The sequence below is a fragment of the Pleurodeles waltl genome, chromosome 5 (assembly GCF_031143425.1).
Source record: "Pleurodeles waltl isolate 20211129_DDA chromosome 5, aPleWal1.hap1.20221129, whole genome shotgun sequence".
NCBI classification, from domain to species: domain Eukaryota; kingdom Metazoa; phylum Chordata; class Amphibia; order Caudata; family Salamandridae; genus Pleurodeles; species Pleurodeles waltl.
In genome coordinates this window covers 904,823,748-904,838,653 of record NC_090444.1, presented here as the reverse complement: position 1 = coordinate 904,838,653, position 14,906 = coordinate 904,823,748, and the positions used below count along the sequence as shown (strand labels likewise).

The 14,906-nt window shown below is 44.5% G+C and overlaps 1 protein-coding gene across 2 annotated transcripts in view; it reads right to left on the bottom strand.

Annotated features, from left to right (window-relative positions):
* The window catches only part of FAM89A (family with sequence similarity 89 member A), a 105,483-nt gene extending 90,955 nt beyond the window's left edge, over positions 1-14,528 (bottom strand). The window contains exon 1 of one of the 2 annotated variants that reach the window (XM_069235028.1): positions 13,816-14,528. In XM_069235028.1, coding sequence (XP_069091129.1) covers positions 13,816-14,073 — 258 coding nt within the window. In that variant the 5' untranslated portion in view covers positions 14,074-14,528. The remainder of the gene's footprint in view (positions 1-13,815) is intronic. The other variant, XM_069235027.1, reaches the window with a different exon arrangement.
* Positions 14,529-14,906: the final 378 nt, after the last annotated feature.

Sequence of the window (14,906 nt, the reverse complement as noted above, 5' to 3'; positions counted from 1 at the left end):
AGACTAAAGAAAGAGGAACAAGAACATGTATGTATGTACATAGGTGTACGACAGAAGACCTTGCCATTTTTTATGTTAACTGGACACACCTGTAAGTTTAACTCCAACTTTAAATCCCAGCTTTCAGCCAATTAAATATGGGAACTCATCTGATTAAAGCTGGGAACTATGGCAATCACACACCTAGAAAATGCAGGATTCTAGAAGGTCTACTAGAGACAAGTTTCTTTAAGTAAAGAAAGTTCTAGTGTATTTGCCATAAGAAAAGGGATCTTACTATTTATTTGCAGACACGTTCCATAGTTGATACTGCTGGACAAAGGAGTAAACTTAATGAGCAAGGATTCAGATTTTAATGGCTTTCCTGGATTTAACAAGATTTGCTTTTTTGTGAGGAAAGCTGTGGGTCGTTTATTCCAAAGTAGAGCAGTTTGAGCAAATGATTCAGAAGGTGGCCTGAGGCCCAGTGAGAAGCTAATTCAGGTGTCATTCCAAGGTAGTTTAAGTAACCTCTGGAATTCTAGTACCAATGTGAGGTGATAGAGTCCATGTAATGAGGAACCAATGAATCAAAGTCAGTTATAGACCCACATATAAAGTGTTAGGTGAACCTCTACAATAGCAAGAGGAACCATACTCAAAGGTTTCTCTTAGAGGAATGGTACAAATTATCTAAAGGGTTTAAAATAACAAGATGGCCTAACCCTCTGAAGCAATTCAGGCTGACAGAATTAGGGTTCATCCAAGCCTGTATATCCTTGAAGATGTTTTGAACTAGCAAGATCCAAGGATGGACCATCCAGCAGCTTCAAGATAAGCTTGTCGACAGTGTGACAACAACTGCCTGGATATAAATTCATGCACTGGCTAAAAGTACAAACAAGCTAGGTGGAAAGACTAGACCACAAGTAACCACTATCCACTTTGAAACAAGACACCCAATGACGAGAGGGATTAAGTCTATTGAGTTAAGGCAGACAAGATAGCTCTGCAGATGAACCCTTGCTACAGACTTTGGTTTTGATGTCCAGGTCACAAGTTTGAATGTGGGCAAGAGCTTCTCAATCTTTCATCCATCTGGGGTCAGATGATAGGTTGCCATTAAATTGGGTAACAATTACACCTATTAATTACTCCATTCAGAATTGGGAGAGGTACTGCAGAGAAAGATGTATAAGGTAACTTAATATTATTTTCTGGCTGCCCGGGCATGACAAAGTCTGTAAAAACATAGTTGGTGGAGGATATTGAAAGCTCACTTAAGTCAAGCAAAAACGACATTGCTGCCTTATCTCCTAAAGCAGCACATCCAACGGTGCTTTCCATTCCTCACCCAGTTTAATAACCAGACCAATGGTTACCCGATGTTTGAAGTATGCTTTAATATCCTTGAAGAAAACAATATTAGAAAGGTGTTTGCAGACACAAATTTAAAACAAGGGAAATTTTCACTTATGACCATAGAAAGCAGTAAAATGACTTCACAGGATAGGCACAGACAGGTAAAAACAGCTACAGACCCTGTCTGGTAAAAGACTTATCCTGAGTGCAAAAAAAGGAAAAGTAGCCAACAAGAAAGAAAACAAACATGAGGATGGAGTTCCAGATAAAGACAGCTTTTAAGAGGCAGTCTACTGTCAACCATGCAAATGTTATGACTTTAGGCTGTGTGAGTAAAGAGCAGGGCTGAAGATATTAACCCCTCAAAATTAAAGTAAGAATCCTGCAATTACATTTTCAATTACCCTTAACAAACCCAGCCTTCCACCCTTGAATTATTTTGTGAATATGTGTAGATGTAGGAACAGCTTTTCTTTAGTAGGGATCTCCCAAGAGCTTAAGCAATGCTCAAGGACTCTTGTCCCTTAGGAGAGCCCAGCAGAGTATGGATCCATGCTGTATTGGTGTAACTATGACACAATATGCAAGACTGTGCACAAATACCTTTTGCTGTACTTTCTACACAAGTCCTGCCTACATCCTTGGTTTAGTATGGAGAAAAAAAAGGATGCAAGAGGATCACATTAGGATGTACAGAGAATGAATATAGCAAAATGTGTACTGAGAGGCTGAATACTGTGTATATGATGGGTGGTCATGTTTGTTGCATGGGACCATGTGCATGTAATTTCCACCATGCTTAGGAAGGAGGTATGAAATTAATGGGATTGACCATACTAAGGAAGTCAAAGGTCACCAGGAACCGGAGGTCAAATCTGTAGATCTATACTAGACAAGAATTGTACGGAGGTGACCAGGCTCGCTGTCACAGGGTGATCTTAAAATGTGAATAAATACTTGTCCCCAAGTATGAGAGTAGAGAAGTTTAATACGTTACAAAGGGAGCAAGGCCCTGTTATAAGTGCAGTATTAACAGTAAAACGCTGCTGCCATAAACAAGCTATGACAAACCAGGGTGTAAGGGAGAGGCATGAGGAAGACACTGATGTAGCTTTTTTAACAATAGTATCCATTCAGGCCCATTGAGGTGGGTTCCTATTAGATCAGCCTTAATTTAGCATTTCAAACATAAACCAAGTCACTTATTTTAACATAGCTGCCAATTATAAAGAGAAAACATTGCCAAACCACAAAGGAAGTAAATAAATAAGATTACAAAAAACGTGAGAGAATAGAAAAATGACAATGTTCACAAAACAGAATCAATATTTAAACAACAAAAATCATAATGGAGAAATGCACCCATTAGAAGAGTTGAATAACTCACTGAAACCAGAAATACTGCTGGTAGTCCAACAAACGTTTATTCCATTTATTTTGTAAACTGCATTGCAGCTGTAAGAAAGAAGTCTTACCACTGTACTTTCAGATACATTCCATATTTGATGCTGCTAAGAGACAAACAAGTAGAATTGCAGAGAAAGGAGTCAGGTTTTAAGGGCTACCCTGGATTCAACCGTATTTCTTTTTTTTTGGCAGAAAACTATGGTTTCTGTATTACAAAGCACAGATCTTTGGGTCAACAAAATTGAAAAATAATGTTCTCGAAATTAGAAAGGGGTTTAATAAATAATTTTTTTTTTAAAACACACACACTAAGAATGTGCATGATGTTGCTGAGATTTTCTCATTAATACATTCCTACTCACTGCCCAAGTTCCTGGCCATTCCGACCTGTTGCAAAAAAGTAACAGACAACTTTGACTACATCGGACTGAACAAAAAGGTTTTACATTAACTTTACATCCAAGTAGAAGCCATCACAATATTCACACCTGAAGAAGTGAATTTCATTTGCAAACAACGACGCTTACTCACAAAATGTGTAAAAGTCTACGTTTAAATAGCACATACACTGTATGCTAAATCTGTAGCAAGTAATCGTACCTAAATGTTTTAAGCCTACAAGTGAAGTAAATAAGTGCCGATTTACGTAAGCCTCTTGATGCCATGTTAACTGAAAATATTGCATTAACATTGAAAGATCTGTTCTCCATGTTTTCTTTATTTTCCAAAAGATGTTTTCTTTCTGCAGATGTTGTAACTTTCCAGAAGCCTTTATTAGGTAGTGGATAGTCATTTAGGATGACTCAGCAGAATAACTGTCTGGATTGTAAAATGTGGACTGTGTGTATTTTCAAGGACGAATGTCTACAGACTACTGTGCAGTTGCAAGAAGATGGGTATTTTACCTATTCCTAGAAGTTTGCTAAGATCCTACTGGATGTTGTGGAAAGAGGAACACATGCTGCCATCTACAATATTTGTGTTTATAATAGTGCATGCTCTTAGAGCAAGAAAGGACTTTTTCTTTGAGCTTTTGTCATTGAGGGCTTTTTGACATTTGCTAGAGGCTCATCTCAGAATTTGTTCTACATCTCTTCATAAGAGTCTGCTTATCCTATTTCTTTGATGTCTGCTGATTTCGAGCTGAAAATACTAACCAGCTTGATATGCAAAGGCTTTATGGATATGCAAGGATTTTCTCCTTAGTACTCTTTATTGGTTATTTGAAATGTCACCTTATTCCATTTGAATTCAATTTAATTTAGATTATGGAATTTCCTTTATGGAACACTCTAGATGTTTTGTTACAATATTAACTAATTTTAATAAAAACTGTATTTTTCCTTATATTGAAATACCGATTAGTGGAATATATTGCCTTTTAGTTCTGATACTGAAAAGAATAACACTTATTGAATAAACAATGAGATACCAAAAAGTTGAAAATAACACCCTTTAACTCACACACATTCTCTTTACTGACTGTACCAAAAGTAATTAATGATTTACCATGTCATTGGATTAGTGTACCTGTTTGCTTCTTGTTATTTCTATGTCAACAAACAAAGGTCCATAAAACCAGTGGCAGGTGTTATTTAATGATTTCTCCTATATAAAACTTGCTCAGTCATACCTCAGTTCAGTTTTGGATAAATGGAGGTTCAGTGTGGATGGTAATGTTACCGCAATTATTTTATACCGATCGCTTAAACACCATATGTTAAGATCTGCCTTGCCTTATTCAGCAGTCATGGTAAAGCATCTAAATTAATTTGCCCCTTTCTGACAGATTTCGGCTCAGAGAGTTTGATATTTCACTATTAAAATGTTAATTTCTTTGTTGGGTTCTGCAGGTCCACCCCTTGTTGCACTTTTGTTAACTACAAAGTGCTCTGATACTATTATTCAAATCTACCATTTTCATTCTTACATGTGAAGCCAGTAGACTCTCCTTAAATTCAGGGAGAGGACATATTAAAAATGCTACGTTAACCCTGGAGTCAGACGTCGGTTTGATCTCTTGGGTTGCTTTTCCAGTTATGTTTACTTAGTTACACTCTACACTACTTCACATTTCCTTACAATTTTCTTCCTGCCCTCTTAAACATCCCCCAAGCTTAGAGAGTCCTGAACCAGACAGCAGTCAAAGTGAAGTGTTTTGACCACACCCTTATGTCCTAAGCACTCTTTAGTGCGTAGTTGCAAATGAGGGGAAATTAAGTGTTTGTTATACTAGGTCTTTTACTATTCAGGTCCATCTCGCAATAATGACCCGTTTCAGAGGTTTTGGTTGGATGTAACTCATAGGAGGACTCTAAGTTATTTTCCTCCTGAACACGTAGCTACCAGGCCCATCAGAATGCCCAGGGCCTCTAGCAACTAATGCACAATGTACTAACTTAAAGGGGAACTCACCCCGCTTCCCTGACCCTGTGGGTGTGGAAGAGCAGAAAAGGTTTAACCCTTGGGAGAATGGTGGGGAGAGAGAAGGGTGGCACAGTGAGGTGAGGCACGGGTACAGTGCAAAATCAGCTAAATCTATACCTAAATGTGGCAACACCGCACAGTGTGCCGGGAGCAACTCTCCTTACAGTAAGACACCAAAACCAACGTTACATTGCTCAGTGGAAATTGGGCAGAATTAAGTAAAGATGACTACTCAGAGTCACTTTAGACAACGCTTCGGTCAAGTATAAGTTGAACATGTTTGCTTCTATCACAATTATTGCTGAAGCCTTAAGGACGATGGACAAAGTAGGAGGGGGGGGGGGGGGGGGCAGTTAAATGCAAAGCTGGTGGAGAGCTTAGTTGTTAACATGACTACTTACCGTTCCATGCGGGTTTTGGTGATTTGAACACCAGAGTGCCAGTTATTCCCCACAAACTTCTAAAAGGAGAAATGCACCTGATTAATAACGCACCCTGTGGTATTTTAGATTTATCAGGTGTCCTATATAGCATTTACACTCGTAATCAGGGGCAGAGTACTGGTTCACTTTCAAGGTCTAATAGCTTTGTCTGTCAGAGCCTGTGCAGAACTGGGATAAATTATGTGGACTGGAGATAGTATAGGGAGGAAAAGCTCTGTGATAATAAAAATGGTCAATAAAATGATAAATGATGCACTTTAAGAGAACAGTGACGAAAACGGAGCTGGGGGGAAATCACAGACAATTTTGTGCTAAATATAGACACTGGCAATCGCAGAGGAGCAATTTAGAAGGCATTTAAGATGGTTATACCTGGTGTATTAACTAAAAAACAATCAGGGATCCTGAGAGCCATTTGAATGTGACTCTCCAAAGGTGAGCAAAAACGTTGAGAGTTAGAATCTGATCTTGCAATAACTATAGTAGGACAAATCAGGCAGCCGTTAGTGCTACCCAACTGAGAAATAGAGAAGGGACTGTTCTAGAGGCAAAATTCTTAAGTAAATATGCAGAAGTTAGATCACATGGCAAAGAAGATAGGCCAGGAGAAAACATAAGCAAATACGTTTATGAGAAGAAAAAAAAAAACCTTACTGTGAAGTTCAACAAGAAATTTGATTAAATATTGGATCCATGCCTCCTCGCATTGTTTGAGAAGGCAAGAGTCAGTGGAAGAGGCCTCCCACAAAGCAAGAAGCAGCAATTACTACATTAATCAACCCACCCAGACAAGAACCACTCCAAATGAAAATCCTATAGACCACTGTCCCTTATTAATAAATATTTATCATAAGAACTTTGCCAAGTACTGACAAACAGACTAGGCCCAATACTACCAGGGCTAGCTAGCCTTGCCTGACCAGTATGGCTATACGTCCAGCCAATTTACATCAACTGATCTATGCAGGCATTCCTGTTCTGGGTGTTAAGGGAGGATGGATCTAAGTAATGAGGTGTTGAGCTGGATCATGCTTTTATACTCCCAATCTATAATATATTCCTTGGTAAGAGTCCATAGTGCTGTATTTGCACCGTTCGAACTAAGCAGGGGATCCAGGAATCGGTGTCCATTGTCAACAATCATATGTGCTGCAGCGGCAGAGCCTAGGGCCTGCATGCTTCAACAGCACCATTCTGCATGTAGGCTCATGTTCAGATTGAACGAGCTACTGCCAACTATGTACCCCAATTATATTTTATTATTTATCAGAGCGTTCTTGTCTAATCCAGGCCTTGTTATTTGTGAGATCATCAAATGTGGGGAATTTCTGTGCCATTACAATTAAACGAGGAAGGTAATTCATTTACCCACTGACAAAGGGCACTAAAACAAAAATAATGCACCATTACAATCCCATTTGAGTGGGCAGGGAGACAGTTAAATAGCTTGGGATCACTGTACATTGTGCTACAAAACAGGTCATCACAGACAACTATGGAAAAACGTACACAAAGGGGACAGAACAAATCACTGCCTATCCTGTTTTTAGTAACCCGAATTATATTAATGAAAATAGTTCCTCTACTGAAACTTTTGCATCCATTTTATAAGCACCCCATGTCCCCAGCCACGTCTAATTTTTTCTTTTAACTGACGCTGCTCAAGATCAAATTAACATGGGGAAGCAAAAAAACACATTAAATGGGAAACGCTTTTGCTATACTACTAAATGGGCAAGTTCACAAGACCGAATTCTGAGCCAACGCTATGTGCAGGCACAAACAGACACTACTGGTTCCACCAGTGACCCAACCTACCACAGCTAGTGGTGGAGCAGGACTCTGCCCGCACAATTTCACTCAATACAATTATTGAACAACATGGCAATATATTACTGGGCAAGTCTAACTTAGTCGCCTGACCAGATAGCATGGAGTAGACTCAATTTAAGAGGTGGAAACACATTATACGCACTGGCTAAACCACTACTGAACTAACCTGTATTGCCATCAAAATGTGAAACAACAACAAAAGCATGAATGCTTAGCAAAACAAAAAGAAAAAAAGAAAAAAAACGTATTTCCATATGGTCATTTATTGCACTTTAGGTGATTACTAGCAATCAATCAATCAATCAATCATAGTATTTATAAAGCGCGCTATGTACCCGTTAGGGTTTCGAGGCGCTGAGGTGGGGGGGGGGGTGGAGAGGCTGTTTAGCGGTCGAAGAGCCAGGTCTTGAGGAGCCTTCTGAATGTGGGGAGGTCCTGGGTCTGGCGTAGCGGAGTGGGGAGAGAGTTCCAGGTTTTGGCGGCGAGGAAAGAGAAGGATCTGCCGCCGGAGGTCTTGCGCTGGATTCGGGGTACGATGGCTAGGGCGAGGTTGGCGGATCGGAGTTGGCGTGTTGGGGTGTAGAAGTTGAGTCTGGTGTTGAGGTAGGAGGGTCCGGTGTTGTGAAGCGCCTTGTGAGCGTGGGTAAGGAGTTTAAAAGTGATCCTCTTGTCTACTGGGAGCCAGTGGAGTTCCCTCAGGTGTGGGGAGATGTGGCATCGGCGGGGTATGTCGAGGATCAGTCGGGCGGAGGCATTTTGGATCCTTTGGAGTCGTTTGATGTCTTTGGTAGGGATGCCTGTGTAGAGTGCGTTGCCGTAGTCAAGTCTGCTGCTGACGAGGGCCTGGGTCACCGTCTTTCTGGTTTCTGTTGGAATCCACTTGAAGATTCTGCGGAGCATACGAAGGGTGTTGAAGCAGGAGGAGGAGACGGCGCTGACCTGTTTGGACATGGTGAGGGCGGAGTCCAGGATGAAGCCGAGGTTTCTTGCGTGGTTGGCAGGGGTGGGCGGGGGACCAAGGGCGGAGGGCCACCAAGAGTCGTTCCAAGCCGAGGGAGTGCGCCCGAGGATGAGGACTTCCGTCTTGTCGGAGTTGAGCTTCAGGCGGCTGATGTTCATCCAGTTGGCGATGGATTTAAGTCCCTCGTGGAGGTTGGTTTTGGCGGTGAGCGGGTCATTGGTCAGGGAGAGGACGAGCTGGGTGTCGTCGGCGTAGGAGATGATGTTGGCGGGCCAGTTTGGCGAGGGGGGCCATGTAGACGTTGAACAACGTAGGGCTGAGGGAGGATCCTTGGGGGACGCCGCAGATGAGGTTGGAGGCTTTGGAGCGGAACGGGGAGAGGCGGACTCTCTGAGTTCTGTCGGAGAGGAAGGATGAGATCCAGTGGAGGGCTTTGTCTTGGATCCCAGCTTCCTGGAGGCGGGTCAGTAGGGTGCGGTGGCAGACTGTGTCAAAGGCGGCGGATAGGTCGAGGAGGATGAGGGCTGAGGTTTCGCCCTTGTCCATTTGAAGTCTGATGTCATCTGTGGCGGCGAGGAGAGCAGTCTCAGTGCTGTGGTTTCGTCTGAATCCGGATTGTGAGGGGTCCAGGATTGAGTTGTCTTCGAGGAAGTGGGTGAGCTGAGAGTTGGCGATCTTCTCGATGACTTTGGCTGGAAAAGGGAGGAGAGAGATCGGTCGGAAGTTTTTGAGGTCGTTGGGGTCAGCCTTGGGTTTCTTGAGAAGGGGTTGGATTTCTGCGTGTTTCCAGCTGTCCGGGAAGGTGGCGGAGGAGAAGGAGAGGTTGATGATCTTGCGGAGTTCGGGGGCGATGGTGGCGTTTGCCGAGTTGAAAACATGATGAGGGCAGGGGTCCGTAGGGGAGCCTGAGTGGATGGTGTTCATGGTTGTTATGGTTTCTGCATCGTCCACGTGGGTCCAGGCAGTGAGGCGGCAGTCGTGGGAGGAGACGCCGGGGTGGGGTCTGGAGGTGGGCTGGAGTTGAAGCTGTCGTGGATGGTAACGATTTTCTGGTGGAAGAAAGTGGAGAGGTCGTCGCAGAGTTTCTGGGAGGGCGGGATGTCGTTGGAGTTGGCTTTAGGATTTGAGAGTTCCTTCACGATCCCGAAGAGTTCTTTGCAGTCGTGGGCGTTGTTGTTGATGCGTTCGGTGAAATGGGTGCGCTTGGCGACGCGGATCCGTTGGTGGTGTTCACGGTTGGCGTTTTTGAGGGTGGCGAGGTTGTCGGGTGTGCGATCTTGGATCCATTTCTTTTTGAGCTTCTGGCAGATGCTTTTGGAGGTTGTAAGGTCATCTGTGAACCAGGCTGGTTTTTTCTTTCCTTGGATGGCGGTGTGTTTCTTTAGGGGGGCGAGGGTGTTAGCGCAGTCGAGGATCCATTGATGGAGGTTGATGGCGGCTGTGTTCGGGTCGGTTGCGTCGGGTGGAGGGTTGTTGGTGAGGGTGCTGGCCAGTTGGTCCTGGGTGATTTTGCCCCAGCGGCGGTGGGGAGGTGGCTGGATGCGGTGATGTTCTGTGATTTTCTTGTAGGTGAAGTGGACGCAGTGGTGGTCGGTCCAGTGGAGTTCGGAGGTGTGGCTGAAAGCGATGTGGTTGCTTGAGGTGAAGAGGGGGTCCAGGGTGTGTCCGGCGATGTGGGTGGGAGTGTTGACTAGTTGGCGGAGTCCGAGGTTGAGGAGGTTGGAGGTCAGTGAAGTAGTGTTAACGTCGGAAGTATTTTCTAGGTGGTAGTTGAGATCTCCCAGGAGGATGTAATCAGTGGATGCTAGGGCGTGGGAGCTTGCGAGGTCTGCGATGGTGTCGTTGAAGGGGGCTCTTGGTCCTGGAGGGCGGTAGATCAGGGTTCCTCTGAGGGTTGTTTTGGGGTCCGTGTGGATCTGGAAATGGAGGTGTTCGGCTGTTTTGAGGGTGTCGTCCGAGTGGTTGTGGATTTTGAGGGTGGCTTTGTGAACGATGGCTATTCCGCCGCCGATCCCGTTGGTCCGGTCTCTTCTGGTGATTTTGTATCCGTCCGGTATGGCGATGGCGATGTCCGGAGCAGAGGAGTCGTTCCACCAGGTTTCGGTCAGGAAGGCCACGTCAGGTGTAGTGGTGTCGAGCAGGTCCCAGAGCTCGATGGCGTGTTTTCGTGCGGAGCGGGTGTTGATGAGGATGCAGTTCAGGTGATTGGGGTTGAAAGTTTTTGTAGTTGGATTCGTCGTTCTGGTGCAGGAGAAGTTGCAGGTGCGACAGGAGAAAGGTCCTTTAGTGAGCTTCGGGGATGCCCGGAAGCATTCAGTGGAGGGCCCGGGGTTGAGGGCGCGGAGCTCTTCGGCCGAGAAGTGGGCGCGGGAGGCGCGAGGACCAGGGGGGGTGGCGCTGGGCGCGGTACAGGCGCGGACGGGCGCAGACGGGCTTGCCTCTGGCGCGCTGCGCGGACGCGCAGCGCCAGCCATTAAGAAGGGAGGGGGGAGGGAGGAGCAGCTGGGAGGCGGGAGGGAGCGGCAAATGGGGGCGCGAGGGGGGCGGGGCCGCAGGGAAGCAGCGGCTGGGGTCGAGGAGCGCACAAGGGGCGAAAGGCACAGAAATCGGGCAAAAACAGTCACAAATGCAGGAAAAAACACAATATGGACACAATACTGGCACTAAATACGAACGGGGAGACAGCAATCAGGGGGGCACAATGGGGCAAAAAGCGCCGGCGGCGAGGCGCAGAAAAGCGGAAAAAAGCTGAAAAACAAACTTACGGGACGGCGGAAGCGGCACTCGGGTCAAGTGAGCCCACTAGCCACCAGGGATGAGGCGCAGGAGGATGCCTGCGGGTGGAGGAGGGCCTCGAACACGCAGACGGCAGCGTGGTCGTGGGGCAGAGGCAGAAGGCAGCAGGTTGGTGCTGCGGTCGTGAGGGGCGAGTTCAGAACGCTTGTTATGTCCCACCGGACAAACGTAAACATTACGTACCTGCTGTCAATTCAAATTAAAGGACTCTTCAAGAATTTCAACTGTTTCTTACTCAACAAAATGATCACCACAAGCTCAATAGCCGGTGCCAGATTTCCAGGTTATTTATACAAGTCATTCCAAGATAAGATAATGTTTGTGATTCCTACTAGCGAAAGGTAAATGGGAAGCCAAAATGAGACAACAATTGATGGGTGACTAACATACATACTGTTCAGCGCTTATACAAATCTCTCACAAAAGGCATAGACAGATCTAATATTAATTCTTACAAATTATATACTACCCACTACAGAGCAGGATGGTAAATGGGCTGGAAGACTACTCTAGATGCCACAGCTGACTGCTACTGATGGTTTTGGCCTGACTATGCCCTAACATGGTAATATTTTGGAAGGAGGATTACTTTTATATTACCAGGTGAACTAAGACTTAATCTACTTCTATTTTTATCCCGCTTTTCAGGTTGCAAAAATGTGTGTAGTTACACACCTTTGTTGATATGAAACCCAACCTTCTATTTTTCGTCGTCCTACTTCACAATTTCGGATTTCTTTCAAGAACACATTTGATGTGATATCTCCCACTACTCTGGTGATATGGGTTTGATGTGGCATTGATGTTTTCCCGCTTGGGGCCCACTCTGGATGAACAGCTATGGCATTCAAAGAGTACGTTTCCCCTGGATGCCTGGACGATATTCTAAAAGCAGAAAACTGGTCAAGAGGTTTTCCTTTTAGAGCTTTAATACAAACTAGTAGAACATGTGTCTTGCAACAATACTGCTAAGCTTTAAACTAGTCATAGTTGAGCCTCCGGTTGTGTAACAGAATGGGAGTTCTCCCCCGCTAACGCGATAGACACAAAGTAAATATTAACCCTCCTTGCTTCTCCCTTGATGTACATTTTTTGTTTAATATGAAGTCCATAATCTTCTCCGGACAAGAGCATTTATTCCCCTTCTTGCATGCAGTTTTCAGTGGGATCTGATCCTCTGTTCTCATCCGATCTGACTTTTCTATTGAATCTTTATTGTTTGAAAGAAGAGGACGTCTGCGGTTCTTTTGGGTTTAGTATGCCCTTAGCTACGTTAGAATTTGTGGTTACTGTGACGTCATAGCACTACTGGAGTGTGGACCTTCATAACCTGTTGGACTGCTTCTTTTGTATTCCATGTTGGTTTTACAATATAGATAGGGTTTCTTTGATGATAGTTTTCAGTAAAAAATATACGTCACACCCATTGCCTCAATGCCTTTAGCAAAATCCAAACCGACTAGGACCTTGGGGGAGGGGGGGGACACTTTCTATTACTGTTTAAGTCACCAAGAACTTTGGCAATTTCTGTGCAACCCACACGAACATTGATAAGACATGCTTGCACAAAAAGATTAAATTGCGCATTTGGCTCAGCATTAAATGACAAAGGTTGAAAGATTGTTAACCCAAAATATCTTCACAACCACATATTTAACAGTAGCGTAGAAACTGCAATCATCGGTTACAGTGCATGACAGTTTCGTGCATAATCGATTGCGTACAGTGCATAACATTTTATAAGCTTCGACTTCTGAAACTGAGGCCCTTAATTAACAGTTAATTAAACAAACTGATGGCATTTAGGCACACATTAGGAAACAAAATATTCAGGTTTTCAAAAATTACCACAGAACGATAATGTTGCCCAACAAAGCGAGTCAATTTACTACTAGTAAGAAGAGGAATAAAAAAAATATATATATATAAATAAAAAAAAAAAGGCACACAAATTCCCTTCAACCCTAATCAACATATAAATGATGCCAAGAACGGATTCTACAAAATCGGGATCTCCCGATTGCACAATCAAAAGAAAAAAAAAGAAGAAATAATACTCTGTTTTAAGTAAATCCCTGATCCAATGACTGGTCAGTCTTTATTATGTACATGCTGGGGGCACTTCAAACCTCAAAAATAATATCAACTCTACAATAACAGTGTCGGTCGCTGTACTTCATAAACTCTGAGTAAAATAAACCTCGCCGCCAATACTCCAATTATTCACGAAATTTCTGCAGTGACCTCCCTGAAGTAAACAATGACTTTAAGGTTGTAAGGTGTGGCTCTTTATCATAGACCTAACCCTGAATCAACGTTAAAAAAATATATAGGTTTGCAAAATCCATTTAACTGATACAAATGTTCACAATCAGAAGGCAGACATTCTGAGATAACAATGTAAAGCCTTTGACAAAATAAACATACAGTTTCCCTAAAGTTCGTTAAAAAAAAATTAAAAAAAATACTTGTACCTACTTGCGGTGCTCCTTCCACCTTTCTAAGCAACACCGTGATTCTTATACGGGCCTACAGCGACCCTGCCTCGTTATCAAACATGCACATGGCATCAACACCCCACTTCCAGACCCCACCTGGAATACTCACCATCTCTTTTCTCAGCAGGGCCAAGGCAGCGTCCAAGTTGGGGGGCTTGGGAAGCAGCTGGGCGCTGCCTCTGGAGGGACCTCCGCGGCTCAGCTCGTCCTGGATGCGGGACTTTTGGGCGTAGACACGCTCCAGGTCCCGCCAGCCCGAGCCCCCACTGGAGTTAAGCAGCCCGCTCAGGCTCTTAGGCAACGGGGGGAGTCCGTCCACGGGAGGGGCCCCGGCCGGGGCCACGGCTGCCTGGTAAGAGCCACTCATGGCCGGTCAGCCTGGCTTGTCGGGGCAGCGGTTGGCTGAGCAGCCCCGAAATACACAGCAACAGGGGTCTCTGGAGGGGAGGAGGCAGCTGGTCTCAGTATTTTCAGCAGAGCCAGCAGCGCCGGCCTCCCTCTCAGCCTTCTAAGGAGCCAACCAGGGAGCGCAGGCTCACCGTCGCCCGCGGACAGTCCTCCTCTGTTCCCGATTTCCTTTCCCCGTTCTTTCTACCCAAGGCCTACGTATTTCCTTGAATTAACTTTTTCCCTTCCCCGGTGTGTGGCGAATGCGATGTGGCTGTGGGAGGAGAAAGGAGTGGATAACAACCCCCCGCCCCTTCAGCTGAGCCGAGGCCTGTAAAAGCAGCTCACAGTTTCCTTTGACAGAAACACACCGACACCTACAGGTCTAGCGTGCGAGGTAAATACCTCACCTACGTGAGAAGCGTCTGATTTTTGTCCTGCCTTGTTTTTCACGCCACTGGGAGGAGGGCAATACTTAATTGCCTATGTAATTGTGTTAGTGTTTTGAATTACCTTTTCGGACTGAGTAGGTGGAGCGCATCTGGTGTTATTTATAGACACGTGTTTGGACCTCCTTGGTCAACAATGCTGAAACTAAACGTAGATCTTAATTATTACTGAGTACTGTAGCTGTGAACGCTGGCTGACATTCCTTTCAATATTTGTGATGTAGAAATATGGCCATATATAAGACATAAAAGTATCCGTTGCGCAAGGCATATGTGTTTTTTAACAATATAGTGAAATTATGCCTCAGGAGAGCATTCATTTTTATATCAATTCTTTATTAAATTTTCAAATATAACAAAGAAT